This window comes from Arvicola amphibius, chromosome 6, assembly GCF_903992535.2.
Source record: "Arvicola amphibius chromosome 6, mArvAmp1.2, whole genome shotgun sequence".
Taxonomy (NCBI): domain Eukaryota; kingdom Metazoa; phylum Chordata; class Mammalia; order Rodentia; family Cricetidae; genus Arvicola; species Arvicola amphibius.
In genome coordinates this window covers 148,076,236-148,098,339 of record NC_052052.2, presented here as the reverse complement: position 1 = coordinate 148,098,339, position 22,104 = coordinate 148,076,236, and the positions used below count along the sequence as shown (strand labels likewise).

Sequence of the window (22,104 nt, the reverse complement as noted above, 5' to 3'; positions counted from 1 at the left end):
CTCTGAGTGCCCTAGCTAGACCCTCACTGCGGTGATGCAGGCTCATGGAGGAGAGAGGGAGGCCAGGAACATTGGCAGTGTGGACTTCCTAGGACAAGATAGGGTGTCAAAGTGTGGTGCTAGCCGATAGTTCAAGAGACTAAAACTAGCAGGGTGGTGGTGGCACACGCCTTTAATCCCAGCCCCGGGACGCAGAGGCAGGCTGATCTCGGAGTTTGAGGCCAAGGTGGTCTAAGAAGAGTTCCAGGACAGCCAGATCTGTTGTCCCACAGGGTTACCGTACAGCACACACCAAAGGCTGTGGCTCAGTGAGTGTGAAGTCACCCTTGTTAATATAACCAGAGTCTTATGTTACTGGCCATTCATTTATACATTTCTCATGGCAACCCAGTAATGTGTCTGTACTTAGTTTCTTGCCTGACAAAAAGACAACCCAAACACAAGCATATGTATGGTGTTTCAATGCTTCTTCTTCTTTTTTTTTAAAATTATTTATTTATTGTGTATGCAATATTCTGTCTTCATGTACACCTGCAGGCCAGAAGAGGGCACCAGACCCCATTACAGATGGTTGTGAGCCACCATGTGGTTGCTGGGAATTGAACTCAAGACCTCTGGAAGAGCAGGCAATGCTCTTAACCACTGAGCCATCTCTCCAGCCCTTCAATGCTTCTTAAACAGTTTTCTCTGCCAGTGCAAGCCTTTAATCCCAGCATTTGGGAGGCAGAGGCAGGCAGATCTCTGCGAGTTCGAGGCCAGCCTGCTCTACAAGAGCTAGTAGTTCCAGGACAGGCTCCAAAGCTACAGAAGCCCTGCCTCGGAAAACCAAGTTTTCTCTGAAACCACTAGTGTTTTGTAGACATTGTGGACACAACAAAGTAGTATTGTAGTATTAAGTAGAGGTTCACTTGAAGAATCCAGACAATTGTCTGGGAAAAACAGAATAGCAATAAAGCTGAAAATCTACTTTGACCCTAGATTAAATATCGCCAGGAATCCCATCATTTGGAGCTTAATATTTCTTTTTCAAGTATGTTTATTTCTTCCAGGGGTAAAATTATTGAAAAGTCAAGTCAAATTAATTTCAACAAGTGGTAAATGCAACATACAAACTTTATTTAACAAAGTAACAGATAAAGTAAAACAGGCGCTACTTATATTAAGAAAAAAACTACAAGAAAATTTATCTTTAACAACTTAAAATAACCTACTTGCAGTTGCATTTAACTGAGCTCTGTTGCTGTGAAGAATACAGCTCATGCGCAGGTATGGATGAGAGATTTGTACATTTTCAAGTATTCACTGAATACTACCTTATATACACATATACATTTAATTTCAAAAAGATTAGGTGATCCCAGCTGTACTTCATTTTTGTTGTTCTTTTGGAAGAGGTCGTCTAAAGAGAAGAATATGCGGTTCTGTGGAAAGGAAATATTTATCATTAAGTTGCATGCCAACAACCAGTCACTATTTGAAGTGTTTAAAATGAATCGTAATATTTATAAACACAGGCAAACTATCTTATACTAGCATTGCTCCACTATTTTAATCTTTAGCCCACTCTGGGGAGAATGGTTTCTACCTGTAAAGTGTCATTTCCAGCGAAAAGAGAAATGTTATCTCTTTGGGAAAAGGACATCTCATTCAAAGTGACTACTGGATCTCATGCTAATGTGATCCAAGTACAAAGATCCAATTTCATCACACAAAACATACCACCAGCCGGGCGGTGGTGGCGCACGCCTTTAATCCCAGCACTTGGGAGGCAGAGGCAGGCGGATCTCTGTGAGTTCGAGACCAGCCTGGTCTACAAGAGCTAGCTCCAGGACAGGCTCTAAAGCTGCAGAGAAACCCTGTCTCGAAAAACCAAAAAGAAAAAAAAAAAAAAAAAAAAAAAGAAAGAAAGAAAAAGAAAACAAACCACCAGAGAAAACAAGGTATGGTCAAGCAGTGGTAGCGCACGCCCTTAATCCCAGCACTTGGGAGGCAGAGAGGCTGGCCTGGTCTACAAGAGCTAGTTCCAGGTCAGGCCTCAAAACTACAGAGAAACCCTGTCTTGAAAAACAAAACAAAAACCCAAAACAACAAAATCTAGGTGTGGTGGTATATACCTGTAATCCCTGCATTTAGCTTAGAAAGGCTGGAGAGTTCTAGTCCAAGCTTGAACTTATATAGGAAAGTTTAATCTCTAAAGATAATTAAACCAGGAGTCCACACTTCCCATTTCAGTGTGAGGAAGGCCAGGAATCTATAGTTAAGTCCCTCCACTGCTTTTGTAATGGAGAATCTTTGAACTCTTAAATATGTGCCATAATTCTTACAGTTTTTTTTAACATGGATTCAAAAGTTTAACAAAACTATTTTTCTTTACGACACAAAAAGATAGTTTTAGTTTTATTGGTTTTAGTAATGTCTTCAAATCTTGTTCACAGCATTAGTCCTTGTTACTTCCAAACTAGAATTTGACATCACAAAGCTTCAGTCTAGTTTACTACTTAACGCCTAGAAAACTTTCAGTTAATACCATATACTGGAATAAGATCCTTATATGTACGATACAGGGAGAATGTGTTTATATGCCTATCTCATTTAAACTTAATATTGTAGATAATTCCCTTAAAAGGGCTACAAATCATATGTAATTGTATCAATTTCTGTATGTGCACAGAAGTTAAACACTTGTTTTATGACGAATAAATCACTTTTACAGGTAGACAAAACAGCATTACCCAGGGAATAAGGAAGCAGTCATTTATAAAAATAGTTGAGCTCAGTTACTTTTGGCTAATGTTTGAGTTTTTAAAGTTGACCCTCGACAACTAGTTGTCTTTAGCTGGTACTTTAGAGCAAAGCTTACCTGGCTCATGGATCATGTAATGCACCCAACCAAGACTCTGTTGGACACCAAGTCTCCTCCACTCCTCTTCAGACATCAGGTGAGTTTTCGGTACTTGTTTGGAGAGTTCTCTAGGTAACATGACATGCCTGTTAAAAACAATTCAGCCAAAGATTAGTATGGTGTCTTTCCTACCATTATTACTTTATACCTTTTGAGATACATAAAATTTAGGGTTTGTCCTCAAAACAAACTTATTTCTCTAAAGCAACCCTAGATATTTGGTATCAATCCACCATCTATACTTCTGGCTTTTGGGGGATTACATTCAAGTATTAGGCTAATAGTAAGCTGCACAGAAATGAAAGGCGTTTTATTCTTTAGGGCTAACAGCGTATTTGCTATTGAGTCATATACCAGGAATAGAGTCACTCTCTCCTACAGCTTCTTTTGGTCATGAAACAATTCTTGGTCTAAAAAATATAGGCAGAAAATATTCAAGTACCCAAAAGTATACTCAAAGAGGAAGATCATACCAATGTAAAGAATATACCCACTCTCCTGTTTGATATAGACTGATGGTAAAGACAGAGGCAATTATAAAAGTGAGTTGCACAGGAATGAGTGAGGAAGGAGCCTAGGACCTGGATTAGTTGCCACCTCAACCTGGGATTACTAAACTTTTAATAAAGGAGAGAGAAAAATGTACAAACTAAGATATAGTTAATGTGTTTTGTGTTATTCAATACTAGATCTATAGTAGATACAAATTCTTGTATATATTCCATAGTTTGCTTTATGCTTCAGAATTAAAAGCAAAAATTCTAACTGCAAATACTCATGACTGTGGAACTTCATATAGACCTTTAGTTTCCCAGTAAAAACATTGGGTAGGCATGTAAAAGTCTTTTTAATACCAAACCATTATGAACACATAGCCAATTTTTCCTTATGTGGAAAACTCACAATCTTTTTTCTTGTTAATAGATTTAACATATAATTTAATGAACAATAAGCTAATCTTAATCAGTAATGTAGAAGTATTATACTTGGAATATGATTAAGACTTATCAGTCACCACATCTACCACCAGCTATTTCATGGGGGTGGAAGGTGGGTTTGCATTCTACTATTGAGCAGGTTGGCCTCCAAAACCCCCCATCTTTTTCCTTAGGCTTCCAAGTACTACAATCACAGAACTGCATACAACATCTAACCAGTTTGTTTCTTTCTAATGAATTGACCATTAGATTTCCAAATTTCTGAAATGGCCAACAGACCATAGAAAGACATTTCTTTAGGCTCCTGCTTGAAACCAACAGTTCCAGCAAACTGATGGCCTTGATTCAGGGCCAAAACAAATACAATTTTAACAAATATATGTACAAACAAATCTGTACCTTTGCCTGAATAGAGCATTTAATTATCACAAAGCATCTCTTTCTAAAACCCTAAGCGTTAGCCTCATTTTACCCTTTTGTGTAGTTAATTTATACAAAGTAAGCAATTAGCAATTCTTTGACCAAGGTAAGTCTGTGAGATGACAGAGATGCAAGAAATGCAAATTCAGTTCCTGTATTTTTGGACATGAGACCGCACAACTCACAACCCTTTCTAAGCACCAAATTGTCCATAACATAGATTTTAGGCTGTGGCTTATTATTTGAATGCAAATAATCCCGGAAACCACTTTGACATAAATGACTACAAAATTATGCTTCTGCACGCTCCCCCAAACATTTCCAGGCAACTTTGTAAATATTCTTAAGTCATACCAGTTACCACTCACTCTTGAAATACTGCTTAATATTTGTTATTGTTATTAGATGCTACAGATCATAGTGGAAGCAAGGGTCGCCAAATTTCAGAGCACCTTGTAGCTATTTTTAAGACCGTACAAAATACCACATGATCTTATATTTCCATTGGTCGTTTCAAAAGGCAAATGTGATGCTATTTTGTTTCACAAGCACTACAGTAATGTACTTAACTTCTCCTATGTCATGCCAACAGGTTGCACTTCACCAGGGGATCACTGTAATGTAAATTTTTCCTTTTCTTTCTTTTTTTTTTTGTTTGTTTTTGAAGACAGGGTTTCTCTGTGTAGCTTTGGAGGCTTTCCTGAAACTAGTTCTGTAGACCAAGCTAACCTTGAATACAGATCCACCTGCCTCTGAAATGCTGGGATTAAAGGCATGTGCTACCACCTGGCATAATGTAAATTTTTGTAGTGTCAAACCCACATGATGACTGACTCTACCTGTATTACTACTGACCACATGTAGGGCAAACTATTTCCAAAACCCAGTTTTAGTTTGAATACAAAAGGTGTCACATACTACCACTTTATAAAGAGTACCCAGAGAAATCTTCAATTTTCCTTCTGTAAAGACAGACTCCCATGCTGGGAATGGTGGTATACACCTTTACTCCTAGGACTTGGGAGGCAGATGCAGCCAGATCTGTTAACACAGCGATTTCCAGGATAAGTGAGGTTTTAGAGACTATGCGGGGAGGGGATAGCTCCCAGATATCAGGGAAGGAGGTGCAGCCTACTGTCTGTTCATAGTAACCATCCATGACAAAAACAAGTCTCTGCTCGACACAGTCCTATACACCAGCTGCCCTAGACTCACACCTCTAATCTCTAATCCCCCCCCCCCCCCAGAGTGGTGAACTAAGCTCAGACCAGGTGTGCTACCGGGAAGTCTGAGGCAGAAGGGCAACCTTGAAAAGCCCCTTAGTGAGGACCTGGTTTCAAAATAAAATCTCTGAGCTCTTGATCCCATTTCTAATACAGCATTGGCTAGCAGACTAGCTCCTTATTTATATGGTAACAAATTACTTCAGACAAGCCAGCAGCTGCTTTCAAACAACACATACAACCGAGTGCCCAAGTTTAAAAACTATCTCGCTCTGGCAATACGTCCTAAAGAAAAGTACACAAGGGGCTGGAGAGATGGCTCAGAGGTTAAGAGCGCTGCCTGCTCTTCCAAAGGTCCTGAGTTCAATTCCCAGCAACCACATGGTGGCTCACAACCATCTGTAATGAGGTCTGGTGCCCTCTTCTGGCCTTCAGGCATACATGCAGAGAGAATATTGTATACATAATAAATAAATAAAAATAAATAAATAAATTAAAAAAAAAACAAACAAAAAAAAAACAAAAAAAAGAAAAGTACACAAGCCCATAAATATTTATGCTAAACACTTGGAATCATTTTCTGCTGATTGTTGCATATCCCCAAGCTGGACTCGGTGTTACTATAACCACCGAACATTATGCCAACTTATATATTAATTTTATTTTATAATTAAAAAAAAACCCACAAGATTTCCTAGTTAAACATTCAAGTTCAAGCATTACTAAATTGTAAAACAGACTAGAGAAAGATTTCCAGCTGTCAAGATTTCTACACTAAAGGCGTGAGAATTTGGGGGTGGGGCGGGATCTACTCTCTAAAAAGGTGTCTTATTCCTTAAACAGCATGCAGAAGACTATCAGAAAAGAGCAGCAAACAGAAAATATGGTCACTGTTTGGCCAGGGGCCGCATAGGCTTTACCATCTTGGATAGCTTGACCGTGTCCCAGAATGCAACGCTCCAGTCCCAACCCCGGGGCCGGCGGCGGAAAGGCCTTCGAAACCACACCCCTGGGCAGCAGGAAGACTAGAACGCTAACTGTAGCCATGCTACTTTCCATAACCCATTTGCTTACTGCACTAACGTAGGCACTACTTCCTAGAGCACCTCAGGGTTAAAACCCTCAAAACCCCTTCAAAAGTCCCGAACCAGGCTAAAGTACACTAGCAGTTGAGCACAATTGAAGGGAGGGGAAAAAAACCCACACACCTTCCCAGGGCAACCTCGAGTTTTCAACTTCAATCCGAAGCTCTTTGATAACGCCCCGAGCGTCACCCCAACAGACCCTCGCGAATTCCCATCGGGGCACCTCCCGGGACTTCCCCTCCGGGCCAGGCCGGGCGGGCGCTGTGTACGGTCGTCAGCTCCCGGTTGATGCACTGCCGAGCCACCCAACTCCCCAGCTCCTGCGAACCCCGAAGAACGCTACACAAAGCGCGGCTTGCCCGGACGGACGGGACCCCGAGTCCCGACCACCGGGTCTGACCTCCCGGCCTGCCCTTCTCCGCAGGCGCTGCTCACCGGTACTCGTAGTGCTCGTCGAAGTACTTGTCCGAATAGTAGATCTGCTTGTGGGCCATCCTGCCGGCGCGCGGAGAAGAGAAAGGGAGCAGAAAACGGGGCGCAAGGAGCTCCACGTCCGCCTACGACCGGCGCAACGACTCGAATGAGGCCAACGACCGCAGGCCCAACGCTCTGGATTTGAATCCGACAGCCCGCCGTCGATTGGACGGAGTCACCGACCAATCACGCTCCACGCAGGCCGCGAGGACACGTAGCCAATCAGAGACCTGCTCGGGGCTACGGGGGCGGGAGTAAGGATTGGACGGCGCCGTGGTGACGAGCCCGGGCGAGCTCTAGAGTTACGAAAGAAGGGCGGAGCCGAGTCGTTAGAGCCCGCACGGCGCGTGCGCAGTGGTTTAGACCAGGCCGTTGGGCGGGGGGTGAGGAGTTGGGGGCGAGGTTCCGCGGGTTTGGGGCTCGAGGCGGGGCTGGAGCGCCACACGCGCGGCGGCCGGGACTGCGGTCGTGGGGTCGTCGGGCAGGGAGGAAGGTATCGACAAAGAGGCCACCCCTGCTCGCCCTGCCTCGCGCGCGGAAGTGAGCGGGCACACTCGGTCCCCCGCCTCGGCTGCTGCCCCACGCAGGGAGAGCCCAGGTGTGGAGGGTTCTGGGCGGAAGGTGCCCTCCGCCGCCCCTCGTAGCTAATTACTGGCGGGTGCTAGCTAGTCCCAGCTTGAAAAGATGTACTCGTGTAAAAGTGACCGGGAGAAAACGAGCCAAGATGTACGGAGAGATTTATTTGACGAAGCAGGTTACGAACAAACCATCATTTTCTGCAACGAGCACGTGTCGATTTTTCTGTTCATTTTTATGCGAATTGTTGCAGCACCTTGCGGGGCGTCCCGAGCCCCCTGACCTCTCCGAGTTGCTCTGGTGAGGCTGCAGGGTGAACAATCCTATCCTTGGCAGCTGGGCGTGGTGGTCCACGCCTTTAATCCCTGCTATCTCCAAGGCCAACCTAAAGTCTTTAACGGGTTTTAGGGCTCCAAAGTGTGACCCCGTCAAAAACAAACCCGGAAGTCAACCTAGGATAGGTAGCCTTGTGATTGCAAATTGATTACGGTGTTGAAGGATGTTCAGGTGCCTCTGTAGCCACTGTAACCAGTTTTCCTTACTTCACTTGGGCCCCACTTAAAAAGAACACAAGGGCTTCTGACTTCTTACACTACTTAGAAGTTACTGTTGGGCCGGGTCGTGGCGCACGCCTTTAGTCCCAGCCCTTGGGAGGTAGAGGCAGGAGGATCTCTGTGAGTTCAAAGCCAAAACAAATAAGTTACTGTTGGCACTATAATAATAAAGGTGCTAATTACCTCCCTACGCTATCACAAGGGATGACAGGCGGATTAAAATTTCAACACGGGGCGGGTGGTGGCGGCGCACGCCTTTAATCCCACCACTTGGGAGGCAGAGGCTGGCGGGTCTCTGAGTTCAAGGCCAGCCTGGTCTACGAGAGCTAGTTTCCGGATAGACTCCAAAGCTACAGAGAAAACCCCAATACATACATACATACATACATACATACATACATACATACATACATACATACATACATACATAATTTAAAACAAAAAAGAAAAAGATGAGGATGTAAGCATACACTTTCTTGTAAGGCAAATATCCTTGAGGTCTGAGTGTCTTGTTCTGAGAGGTCTTAATTACTATCTGGAAGTAACTTGCTTTCCCAGGTAGTCTCTATTGACTGAGTCCTTTGGGTTTCCTGCCCATCATTTACTGTACATTTGCCTACTTGTTTCCTCGTTTCCCTGTCTGCACTATTTACTCTCCGTGCAACGAAAGTAGATAGCATATTTATTGTATCCCTTACCCATGTCTAGAGCGTAACAGACATAACACAACATAGAGCCTAACATAACACCTTGTGCATGGTGAATATGAATAATGAACTATTAAAAAAAATTCGGGCGGCAAAGGCAGGTGGATCTCTTTGAGTTTGAGACCAGCCTGGTCTACAAAGTGAGTTCCAGGACAGTCAGGACTATTACACAGAGAAACCCTGTCTCTAAAGAGAGAGAGAGAGGAAAATAAAGAATAAACTTTAAATAAACCGCCAGCATAGGTATATATTCCTAAGTAGGCATAATAATGTACCCCGATGATAAAGATGCGAACAAGCTACTCAAGGCAATGAAGTCAATAGAATCTGGGAAAGAGAGGCTTTATAAGGGATGTATGTCGAAGGAAAGTAGCCGGGCATGGTGGCTCACCCTGTATTCCAGAGCTCAAGAGGCTGAGGCAAAGGGATTGCTGAGAGTTCAAGTCTCCCTGGATTACATAGTACCAGTCAGGCATGATTATTTAATGAGATTGTGTTCTCAAGAAACAAATGATGTATTTTTGAAATACAAAGTAGTGTGATCCACTCCTTTATACCAATGACTCAGGCTTAGCAATTAATATTTTACTAATATTTCATCCAACCCCTCCTTCCTAATCCCCTCCTCTCTCCCCCCCAACCCCTTTTGGAACAGAGTCTAACTATGTAGTCCAGATTGGCCTTGAACTCGTGTTTCTCCTGACCAGTTCTGGAATTAAAGTCAAGTACCACTGTGCCCTGTTTTAAGAAACACACACACACACACACACACACACCCCATTATCACTTAAAAGATTTGGAATGTTTAAGTATTATATGCTAAAAATCAGGGACAGCAAATATATTTTAACAATATCACCATGTAATTTACCACATAAATACTATAAAGCAAAAAGGAAATATCTTAATAGGTGAAACAAATAATAAAATTCACATACTTATAATTCGAACAAGTCTGCAAGGCACTGATTAATACTATTCAGAAATTTGAAGAAGGGGGAAAGCTTGTTAACTGCCAAGAATATCCATAAAAATATTATCGTAATTCTTACGGAGAAGTATTCCCTTAAATTTTTTTATTAGCGTTGTTAGCAGCAGAAAGTGCAGCTGGACACTGTAGACAGCGTATTCTCAGTCCCTTTCAGAGCAATCGGGGGGACCTCTTTCTGTGTCCTTGAGATCCACCACAGTAACGCATTTCAGGATGAGAACATGCACCTGAAGAGAGTCACGTGTGGGTGCGGCTGCCTTTACCCAGCAGAGTGGTCTAAAATAACACTTGGCTTCTGAGGCCAGCCCCTAGAGGTATGCCAGCTTCTATCTTTTTCCTCTTGGAGGGCTTTCATCTGGAAGACACACACGGAACTAGTTTGACTAGTCTTTGATTGGTACACAGCACAAACCAAGAGACATGAAGCAATGGCCCAATTCTTTGAGAGCCTGAGTTCAATCTCCACCCGGATAAAAACCAGGTGTGGCTGCGCACAGCTGTAGCCCAGCACTGTAGGAGGAAGGGAGGAGTGGAGGCAGGAGGATTGCTGAGGCTTGCTTGCCTCCAATCTAGTACCAGGTTCATAGAGAGACCTTGTCTCAAAGGAATAAGGTCAAGAATAATTGAGCAAGACACTCAGCATTCTCCTTTGGTCCCCATGTAAACATTACCCCCCAACACACGCATACACACGCTTGCACACATACACACATTTTTTAAGACTGGAAAGACAGCCCCCTGGGTTAAGTTGTGTGTCCCTAAACCCCACAACCTGCGTTCAGACCAAAGAACCCAAACGGTGGAAGGAGATATCAATTCCACGAAGGTGTTCTCTGCCCTTCCCTTAGGCCATGACACATAATTTCCCTCCCGATAGGCAAATGTAAATAAATAAAAACCATTAAAGCTCTTGCTGTGTGCGCTGTTACAGAGTTCTCTTACCTTCGGATCATCAGTGTGACAGTTAGCTGACTCGTTACCATGGAGTTGACTGCTGTTGTTTGGTTTGTGGGTTGTTAGTTACACAAAGTGACGGCTTTGTCATCTTTTCCTACCTGTGCCTCGCGCCTGCTGCTTGGCTTGCCTTCCTGTTGCCTATGCTTGTGAGACCCAGCCTCAGCAAGACACAATTTAAGATACATGGTAGGTTTAACTTGGATAAATTCATACCATTTAACTTCAAACAGACTTACTTTTGCTTTTTTGTACTTCCCCCTTCTCTAACTCTGGCATAAGTCTATGCTGGCCTCATAAAATGAATTACACTGTTTTTCCTCTTTTTTTAGTATTCAGACCAACTTGCTTAGAATGCGATTTACTTTAGTTTTATGTTAATATGTAGTTCATTTTTTTTTCTTTTTTGATTTTTTTTGAGACAGGGTCTCTCTATGTAGCTGTTGCCTTCCTGGAACTTTGTGAATGAATCTCCTAAGTGTTTGAATTAAAGGCGTGCACCGCCACACCCAGCTACATCGAGAGTCTCATCCCTATGAGAAAAAGCCAAAATAATAAACGCCAGTCAAATGGGGGCATGGCTTGCCAGGGTTATATACACAGATGCTAGTAATATAAATTAGTGAGCCTCTGTGGAAATCAATATGGTAGTTCCTCAAAAAAAAACTAAAATTAGAATTGGTCTATGATGCAGCTAAATCCTGCTGGCTATATACCTGATGGACTAATTGAGCACATGGCAGAGACACCTCACATTCTGTGGTACCATTCACAACAACCTAGGTGTGGAACCAGACTAGGTGTCCAAAGTGTGTGTGTGTGTGTTTACTCACTATAAGCAATGAAACTATGTTATTTACCAGGAAATGGATGGAACTCAAGACCACATTAATCAAAATGAGGCAGAGCCAGAAAGACGCAAGCCCATTATTTTCTCTTAGTTGGAATTTAGACGTCTTTAAAAGATATGAACACACACATGAAATATGAAAGTAGAAAAGAAACTGCTTGGGAGGAAGAGGAGGACTTAGGGGCACAAGAAAAGTAATGAGGAATTGAAAGGAAGAAATTACACTCTACACATTGTGAAAATATCAAAATGATACCCCTTATTTGGTATGCTAAATTAAAAAATGAAAATCATTTCTCAAAGGGTTATAGAGGCGCATGCCTATAATCCCAGCACCCCAGAAACTGATGAAGGAAGTAGGTAGGCAATGAATATCCATCAAGGGGACTAAAGGTATCCCAGAATAATTTGGCTCTGGATCAGCAACACAACAGCCCTGTACAATCACAAAATTCTAATCAGTTAGCCCAGTTAGCCTTGTAGAATCTTCAATGTAGGCGTCATTTTTTTCTGTCTCAGAGTTTGAGTGAGTTTGTGTGTGTGTGTGTGTGTGTGTGTGTGTGTGTGTGTGGCATGTGTGTGTATGGGGGAAAATCTGGATATTGAACCCAGGGCCTGGTACATGATACCCAGGCACACTATCACTAAGCTGAGTTCCTCGTCCTGATACTGTTAGGTATTTAGGGGGCGTAGTTTTTGTACACTACTCACCCCCATCCATGGTTTCATTGGAGTTTTCTGGAACTCACCTCATTGACCTAAACAGTTTGTCATTGTGACCTTCACTTTGTCCTGGGGTCACCGAAGGAGGCAGAGGCCAATGCCAAAACTAACAAAGCACGTCCTTCTCATTCTGGTCAGATGACAGGAACTGTGGGTGCAAAGCAGAAATCATCCATCTTCAAATTATTACTCTTAGGCTCATATGACCATTAGGGTACCACATCTTCCGGTGGCTGCCCAGAGGCAATGGAGGGAGGAGACTGCTTCTTTCCTGCTTGTCTTCATTCTCATTGCCTTGTTCACCAGTCCTGTTGCTGAGACATTCCTTTGCTGATATTAGAACCTACTTGTTCAGGATCTCAACGTAGCCTGAAGACTGGCAGCTCTCTAGGGATTCCTCAGGCCTCCAGAGCCAGGTGAGTGCTCTGAAACATGCAGTCTTGTGGACTAAACGCCTACTGGCTCCTTGGCCTTTCCATTATGAGACAGCCATTGCTGGACTACCCAGACTACAGCCTGTAAGCCACTCTGAGAAATCTCATCTACATGAAAATAAATTAATTTGTAAAATGGTTTGGGGCTGGAGAGATGACTTGGTGTTTAAGAGCTCTTGCAGAGGACCCAGGCTTGATTTCTAGAACCCACATGGTGGTTCACAGCCATTCATAGCTCCGGTTTTAGAGGATCCAATGCTCTTTCTACAGGCAGCAAACGTGTGTGTGCACGCGTATGTGCGTGTATGTGTGTGTGTGTGTGTAAAACACACACAAAATAAACAGATACAAACATTTTTTTTCAAGACAGGGTTTCTCTGCAGTTTTTGAGCCTGTCCTGGAACTAGCTCTGTAGACCAGGCTGGTCTCGAACTCACAGAGATCCACCTGCCTCTGCCTCCCGCGTGCTGGGGTTAAAGGCGTGCTCCACCACCGCCCTAGAATACAATTTTTAAGTGATGTCAGGTAAGAATTTAAAAATAAAATATGACTCTCAGCTTTCCTTCCCCCACTCCCACTCAGCTAGTACTTTGAAACTCCCTGGGTCCCAGGATGGACTCTGCACACACATACAGCCCTTCAGCCAATGCCCAAGGAGTTTAGGAGGACACTGTGGCCCTGTCAAGTGACTACTGTGACAGGCAACTGGAACCAAGGCTGACTGGGAATGCCATCTGTGCTTAAGACCCATGTCCATCAGTGAGTGGGCATACACACGTGGGTGCATCTGCCACACAACTCCTTCTGAGTGCTATCTCCAGGGCCTTGCTTATGGATCCAGGATTAGTATGCTTTTCCAAGCTTCCCACCCCATCCTTTTTTGGTTCAGACTTCCTAGTTTTAGCTAGCCTGGAACTTGGGATCTTCTTGCCTCCTCAGACTCCCAGGTGCTTATAAACCCTACTCTAGGGTCCAAGGAAATGCTGAAGGACGACCCCAGGCTCAAATAGTATGTAACAGCAAAGAGTGTTTATTTTTTATTTATTTATTTATGTTTGGTTTTTTGGGACAGGATTTCTCTGTAGTTTTGGAGCCTGTCCTGAAACTAGCTCTTGTAGACCAGAGACCAGGCTGGCCTCGAACTCACAGCGATCTACCTGCCTCTGCCTCCTGAGTGCTAGGACTAAAGGCGTGTGCCACCACCGCCCACCTAGGAGGCAAAGAGTGTTTATTATACCAGCGTACATGTGGGGTCGTTCACCGGTACAAAATGGCAGTACCAAAAAAAAAAAAAGCATGCAGGCTCCTTTTAAGCATAGTTAGGGGTGTTCACTCAAGTGTATTTCTAATTGGCTGAGGTTTAGTCTTATCATTTTGGGGCACATCTGCACAAGCTTGGACATGGCTAAGAAGGGGACTGCTGGGTTTGCCCTTGAGAGGCTGACTTAGGCCCTCTGTGTTTGTTCTCTCCCTCGACCCTGGATGCAAAGGCCTTGTAGATAAATGGCCCTGTGCTGGAAAAGACTCCTGTGTGTCCTTCTCAGAGAATTGAAACTTAAATTCAGTTGTAGCAAGTGGGAGAGTTTAACCCCTTCACCCACTTCTGCCCTTGCCCTGGCCTGTCAGGAGAAACAAGGCTCCCGTGTTCTGCAGCACCGATCCATCAGTAATGTACTTAGGTCGTGGTTTATTAAAATCTTTGGAGCCTGTAAGTGTTGACTCTCTCCTTCCTCATGGTGCACAGCAGAGTGGCTGTTACAGTGTCTCTGTCACCTGATGTCTTCTCAGAGTTTCTTTAAGACTCACTGTCTTAGACAGGGCTTCTATTGCTGAATGGAAACACCATGACCAAATAGCAAGCAAGATGGGGAGGAAAGGGTTAACTTGGCTTACACCTCCCCAGCACTGTGCATCATTGAAGAAGTCAGGACAGGAGCTCAAACACGGCCACAGCTGCCCTTCTGTGTGCTGCCAGATGGGTAGCCTCTGTGTTCAGGGAGCTACCCCCAGGGATCATAACTCGTAGCCCTTTGGGTTTTGAGCCTGACCAGTGCTGTGGCAAATTGGCTGTCAGGGGCACAATAAACCCTGGAGGCAAAAGGAAGGGAGACACGTCCATCAGAATCAGTGCTGACAGATGTTGTCAGGGCTCTCCTCCCAACAGAGCTCCAGGAGGAGAACCCTACGATCAACTGAATGTTTAAAAAGAAAACCAAAAGAGCCTGGGCGAATATAGAGTCATTTAAAAGACGTAAACAGTTGAGGTAGCCCATCCATCTTAGGTGGTTTTGATGGGTGTGGTGGTCTGAATAGGGATGGCCCCTAGAAAGACTCATGTGTTTGAATGCTTGGCCCACAGGGAGGGACACTATGAGGAGCTGTGGCTTTGCTGGAGGAAGTGTGCCACTGTTGGGCAGGCTTTGAGGTCTCAGAAGCTCAAGCCAGTTCTTTCCTTGCTGCCTGGGGATCAAGATGTAGCACCTTCAGCTGCCTCCTCAGCACCATGTCTACCTACGTGCCACCTTGTTTTCTGCCTTGGAGATGATGGACTAAACCTCTGAGACGCTAAGTCAGCCCCAATGAAATGTTTTCCTTTATAAGAGTGGCCGTGGTCGTGGTCTCTTCACAGCAATAGAATCCTAAGTAAGACAATGAATAGTACAGAAGGTGAAAATATCTTCATGTAAGACTGATTTGAATGGAATTTCTCAGACTGAAAACCATGATGGCCAGAATTTCAGACCTAGGCTCATTCCTCATATGAAAAGAAAATAAATCAAGGCAGGAAGAAAGGCAGTAAAACTGATTGTCATCACTGTCCTTGGCCTCAGGGTCTTTGTCAAGCATGTCAGAAATGGTTGGTGCTGGAAACAGAGACCTGTATTTTGAGACCTGTATTTTGCCGTCTTAAATTCACAAGTTAAGATACCCACTTTTGCAGGGCAAGTTCGGGACCTAGGAAATTAACCTGGTATCTTATCTCCTAGTGAGACCTGCAGGCCCCAGGCTTTAGAGGCAATTGCCATTTCCTTTGTTAGTTAACAGTCACAGACCTCAGTATTTCCTTATCAGCTAAGCATGTCTCTAGCTGACTTCGCAGTTAGATCAATGACATTCCAGCAGATCTGACTTTTCAGTACTTTGCCTTTCCCCCTACCCCTTTGCTATAAAATCCTCCTGAGAAAAAATAAAGTTTGCTGATGGAGGAGAGTCGTCTGTCTATGTTACTTTCATTGGTTAATAAAGAAACTGCCTTGGCCCTTTAATAGCACAGAAAATTAGGCAGGCGGAGTAGACAGAACAGAATCGTGGGAGAAAGAAAGCAGAGTGAGGCAGACACCTCAGGCAGTCGCCATGCCTCTCCTCTTCCAGACAGACACAGGTTAAGATCTCTCCCGGTAAGCAACCACCTCGTGGTGCTACACAGATTACTAAACACGGGTTAAAGCAAGATGTGAAAATTAGCCAATAAGAGGCTGAAACTAATGGGCCAGGCAGTATTTAAAAGAATACAATTTGTGTGTTGTTATTTCGGGTATAAAGCTAGCCATGCGGGAGCTGGGTGGCAGGACACAGCCTGCCCGCCGCTCCATTTACAGTTTGCAGCTTGATCAGAAAGCCTGACTTGCTGTCATTTCTCGTGCCTCTTGCCCCTTCATTCCTCTTCCTCCTCCAGGTTTATCAGGGACACTCTGTTCATGTCCTGCTGGTGGGGACAGGTTGGCTGGCCTCCAACACATCTTCAGCAACACTTAGAGAACACAAGTGCTCCTCGTTGGAGGGTGATTTCCAATAATTTGTGGTTGCATTTGACTTCACTAAATAGAGATTTAAAATATATCTTTTAAAATGTTGAATCCCTTGCATTCTCATTCTGATAAATGCAGGCTAGTGACTACTTACTTGGTCTCTTTTTCCAATTTAGAAATTTTTGGTCCAGAGAATGATCTTCAATAGCCAAATTTCTGGTTTTGAATCAGTGAGTTTATTAAGTATATAGCAAGTATATAAAATAATAAACAGCAAGTAATAGACAGACAGGTAGATAAATCATCATCAACTCAGGCATTCAAAATGACCCACAGGAACCACCTGGGGTCCTTAAGGCAGCTGACTGGAGTTCCCAACAGAGTACCAGAGCAGAGTGATTTTTAGGGAAAGGCTTCCAAGTAAAAGAACAAATAGCAGCTGGTAAGGATAACATCGTCAGAACATCTAGTCAACACTGCATGACACTGGGTGAGGGGGCTGAGGCCATTTCTTGGAATTCCCAATTGAGCTTTTACTCCATGGTTGAACTTCCAGTTCCTGTTCTGCCATAGGCACTTGTTGTGGAATAATCCTTTTGTACACTGTGAAGGTTTGTCAGTCAGATGGGTTTAATAAACGCTGATTGGCCGGTAGCCAGGCAGAAATTGTAGGCAGGACAACCAAACTAGGAGGATGATGGGAAGAAAAAGGGCAGGGTCAGGGAGATGCCTGTGGTCAGGGAAGTGCCAGCTAGATGGCAAGGAAGCCAGACTAGTAGAAAAATAAGGTAATAAGCCATGAGATTTTATTATATACAAAATTTATAATTGCTTAGAGTTATTTATATTAATTTTTAAAGTTTTAAACCATTTTAAATTTAAATATATTTTAATTATATTCTTCCTCTCCCCTAAGACCTCCCGGATCCTCTTCTCCTCCCTACCCACCCAACTTTAAGTTCATTCTCAGAAAACAAAAACCCAATACAACAGTCAAACCCCCCAAACCAAGAAAACAAGCTAAAACCACTCCCAACAAGGAAGAGGAAAGCAACAACGGCAAACAACCAAACTATTATAAAATAAAATCTGTGGAGTCCATTAAATGTTGGTCAACTACTCCTGAGCATGAGGGCTGTCCTGGAGTGGATTATATATCCAGTATACTCTGATGGAGAAAACTGATTATCCCTCTCCCAACAGGTATAAGTGACAGTTCAGTTGTTAGCCTGTATACTAGTGGCTAGGTTTTCATTCATTCATTCATTTTTGAAAATTATAAAAAAATAAAAAGACCATAAAACAACCTTTATTCATATGATAGAGGTCCTTAAAGAGGAAATGAATAAATATCTTTTAAAAAAATATTTATTTATTATGTATACAATATTCTGTCTGTGTGTATGTCTGCAGGCCAGAAGAGGGTACCAGACCTCATTACAGATGGTTGTGAGCCACCATGTGGTTGCTGGGAATTGAACTCAGGACCTTTGGAAGAGCAGGCAATGCTCTTAATTGCTGAGCCATCTCTCCAGCCCATGAATAAATATCTTAAAGAAATCTATGAAAACACAAACAGTGAAAGGAAATAAATGAAACCATTCAAGACCTGAAAGTGGAAATATAATCAATAAAGAAAATCCAAACTGAGGGAAATCTGGAAAGAAAAATATAGGAACTCAAATAGGACCACAGAGGCAAGCTTTACCAACAGAATACAAGAGATAGAAGAGAAAATTTTAGGTATCAAAGACATGATAAAAAAAGATTCCTTAGCAAAGAAAAAAAGTTAACTCTAAAAACTCCTGGCATGGGCTGGCAAGATGGCTCAGCGGTTAAGAGCATTGCCTGCTCTTCCGAAGGTCCTGAGTTCAATTCCCAGCAACCACATGGTGGCTCACAACCATCTTGTAATGAGATCTGGTGCAGATCTTCTGGCCTGCAGGCATATATGCAGACAGAATATTGTATACTTAAAATAAATAAATAAATATTTTAGCCGGGCAGTGGTGGCGCACGCCTTTAATCCCAGCACTCGGGAGGCAGAGGCAGGCGGATCTCTGTGAGTTCGAGACCAGCCTGGTCTACAAGAGCTAGTTCCAGGACAGGCTCTAGAAACTACAGGGAAACCCTGTCTCAAAAAACCAAAAAAAAAAAAAAAAATTCCTGGCACAAAATAATCAGGAAATCTAGGACACTATAAAAAGACCAAGTCTAAGAATAATAGGGATATAGGGATACAGGAAGAAGAAGAAACACAGGTTAAAGGTACAGAAAACACTTTCAACAAATTCATACAAGAAGCTGGGTGGTGGTGGTGCACGCCTTTGATCCTAGCACTCCGGAGGCAGAGGCAGGCAGAGCTCTATAGTTCAAGACCAGCCTGGTCTACAGAGCAAGTTCCAAGGCAGCCAGGGTTACAAAGATAAACACTGTCTCAAAAAACAAACAAATTATAGAAGAAACTTTTCCTAACCAAAAGAAGGAGATGCCTGTCAAAATATAAGAAGCATGCAGAAGACCAAATAGACTGAACCACAAAAGAAAGTCCTGTTGGCACATAATAATCAAAATACTAAATATAAAGCAAAGAAAGAATATTAAAAGCTGCAACTGAAAAAGAACAAGTATTATATAAAAGCATATCTATTAAAATTGCACCTGATTTCTCAATGGAGACCCTAAAAGCCAGATAGGGCCTGGACAGATATCCTGCAGACTCTGAGACCATAAATTCCAGCCCAGACTACTTAACAATACCCAGTAAAACTTTCAAAAACCATAGATGGAGAAAATAAGACATTCCATAATTAAACCAAATGTAAACAATATCTATCTACAAATTCAGCCCTATAGAAGGTACTAGAAGATAAATGCCAACCTAAAGAGGTTAACTACATCTAAGAAAATACAGGGACTAAATAATTCCACACTATCAAAGTAAAAAAACAAGGGTGGATGCACACCCACCCACCAATACCAACACCACCAACCAAAAATAACAGGAATAAAAATCATTGGTCATTGGTATTACTCAATATCAACAGTCTCAATTTCCAAATATAATGATACAGACTAACAGAATGGATGGGGAACAGGATCCTTCCTTCTGCTGCATCCATCAAACATTAATGGATGTTAAACATCAAGGATAGACATCACCTCAGGTTAAAGTATTGAAAAAATATTCCAAACAAGTGGACCTAAGAAATAAGCTGGTGTAGCCATTTTAATATCTGACAAAATAGGCTGTAAACCAAAGCTAATCAAAAAAGATAGCAAAGCAAAGAAAAAAAATTTACCAAGAGGACATTGTAATTACTAACATCTATACTCCAAACACAAGGGCACCAATGTTTGTAAAATAAACACTTCTACAGCTTAAACCACACATTGACCCTCACACAGTGGTAGTGGGAAATGTCAGTACCCCACTGTTGTCAAGAGACAGGCCATCCAGGCAAGAACTAGGCAGAGAAATGCTGGATAACTGACTTTATAAACCCAATGGACCCGACATATTTGCAGAGCTAGCTTCTCGGTGAGCCCAGATAGCAGGTGGCAAACCAGCAATACGCTTCGCCAGTGTTGCTGCAGTGACTTGTGAATGGTTTTCCTCCAACTCCAAGAAGAAATTAAAATGCTAAAAAATCTTTTGAAGATAGAGCAAGAAAAGTTCAATTTTTTTTTTAAATTAGGAAGATGTAAAAGAAACAAACTTATTTTTAGGAATTCAAGTGACTTCACGTAGGAAGTTTCTAACCCTACCATCAATGAATCATGAGTGTGGTATTTGTAACACATTATTTCTGTAACGACATTTAGAATTGAAACATTACCCGTGAAGCAATACAATCTTTCTTTCTTTAAAAATGTATTTAGATAATGAAGGGGACACCCACACAGTGGGGAGGGGTCTCTCCTGGACTGGTGGGTTAGGCACAAACCACACCCAAACACCTGTTTTCACGGGGAGATCCTTTATTTAGCAGGGAAAAAAAAGTTAAAGTGGCTGCTTTCTGACTCGGGCAGAAAACAGCAGCTACTGACCTCACAGGTGTGATTTTTAAGGGGAGGAAAAGGGGAGGATTGCTTTAGAATGGACTAGGATGTGGTGGTAAAGGAGATAGGGATGGAGGGACAGGAGCAAAGGAAAAGGGAAGTGGCATTTGTTTGGGAGGGAAAAAGGGCTGTTTTTGGATATAGGGGAGACAGATATGGTATGTGGGCAAATGGCTGTTAATAAAAGTGAAATGGGAAACCCCATGTTAGGATGAGGTGTTTAGTAATTGGGGATGCTACCAAGGGGATGGTTTCTGCTGGTTGAGCTTCAGTGCTTCCACAGCTGGACCCTGGTAGTCAGCCCCAGGAGGAGGAAGTGGCCTAATGATGAAAAAGACCTTGGTGGCTACCTTCAGGAATGTAATCTAACGGTTTTTAGCAAGGCAGAGGGAAGTGGGGAGAAGGGAAAGCCTACGGAGCCATGTTTGCCAAGCTCAAGCTGGCCAGAGTCCCATCAGATAAGGTCTCTCTGTGTAGCTCTGTTAGCCTTGAACTCACAGCGATCCATCTGCCTCTCGAGTGTGCTGGAATTAAAGGCATAATCCTTCCTTTCAAACAATGTGTTGCAAATACCAATGTATGCACTATGATAGGTTTATTCTGTGAGTTCTCATTATTTTTTCTTCAGAAAGACAAAGAACAATTTTCAAGTTTTAATTACCCGCTTCACAATTATCCCATAAGGGAATTCTAGATAATGTATAAAAGTTAATGGTAATTTGACCAACTGCCTTGATGTAAGACCTGTTGAGGGTGAGGCCTAGTAGGAGAAATTTGAGTTTAAGGGGTTGAATTGGTTACTTGTTTGTTTTGTTTTTCAAGACAGGGTTTCTCTGTGTGGCCCTAGCTGTCCCGGAACTAGCTCTGTAGACCAGGCTGACCTGGAACTCACAGAGATCTGCCTGCCTCTGCCTCCCAAGTGCTGGGATTAAAGGCATGCACCACCACCACCCAGTTAGTTACTTTTCTTCTGGCTGTGACCAGATACCAGATACCTGACAAGAAGCAACTTGAGGGAGGGAGGAAAGATTCTTTTTTTGGAGGGAGGGATCATGATCCTTAGTTCAGTTTCTCTTCCTTCTTTTATTCCATCTGTGGCTCCAGCCTTGGGTCCCACACGGGGTAGTGTGGGCCTTTCCCACACTACTCTCTGAAGCCCCCTTCACAGGGCCATTGAGAGATGTGATTTCAGTTTCCTAGGTGACTCTAAGTCCAGTCACGTGGACAGTGTGGATTACCCCTCCATGTAACTAGAGTCTGTGCTTTTATTTCCCAGCTGCCTGGACCCAAATAATCACACAAAAACTATATTAATTACAACACTGTCTGGCCAATGGCTCAGGCATACTCCTAGCTAGCTTGTACATCTTTTAAATTAATCCATCTCTATTATTTTATATTTTACCACGAGACTCATGGTTTGTTACCTCTTGCTTCTTGGCAGCTACATGGTGTCTGCCTG

General features: G+C 43.0%; 1 protein-coding gene and 1 non-coding gene across 2 annotated transcripts; both read right to left on the bottom strand.

Moving 5' to 3' along the window:
• Positions 1-1,095: 1,095 nt before the first annotated feature.
• Positions 1,096-7,160, bottom strand: Cks2 (CDC28 protein kinase regulatory subunit 2). Its single transcript, XM_038334068.2, has 3 exons — positions 7,004-7,160; positions 2,861-2,988; positions 1,096-1,421 (listed from the first exon to the last, which is right to left on the bottom strand). Exons 1-3 carry the CDS (start codon positions 7,060-7,062, stop codon positions 1,369-1,371), a joined length of 240 nt encoding a protein of 79 aa, XP_038189996.1. The 5' UTR covers positions 7,063-7,160; the 3' UTR covers positions 1,096-1,368.
• LOC119818142 lies at positions 4,059-4,195 on the bottom strand. Its single transcript, XR_005286051.1, has one exon. It is a non-coding gene; the product is annotated as a small nucleolar RNA SNORA2/SNORA34 family (small nucleolar RNA).
• Positions 7,161-22,104: the final 14,944 nt, after the last annotated feature.

Excerpts from the sequence above, each read along its gene's own strand:
- Cks2 (XM_038334068.2), bottom strand. The coding sequence starts at position 7,062 with ATGGCCCACAAGCAGATCTACTATTCGGACAAGTACTTCGACGAGCAC. Across the intron at positions 2,989-7,003 it reads GACGAGCACTACGAGTACCG|GCATGTCATGTTACCTAGAG; the intron begins GTGAGCAGCGCC and ends TGTTTTTAACAG. Across the intron at positions 1,422-2,860 it reads TTACATGATCCATGAGCCAG|AACCGCATATTCTTCTCTTT; the intron begins GTAAGCTTTGCT and ends TCCTTTCCACAG.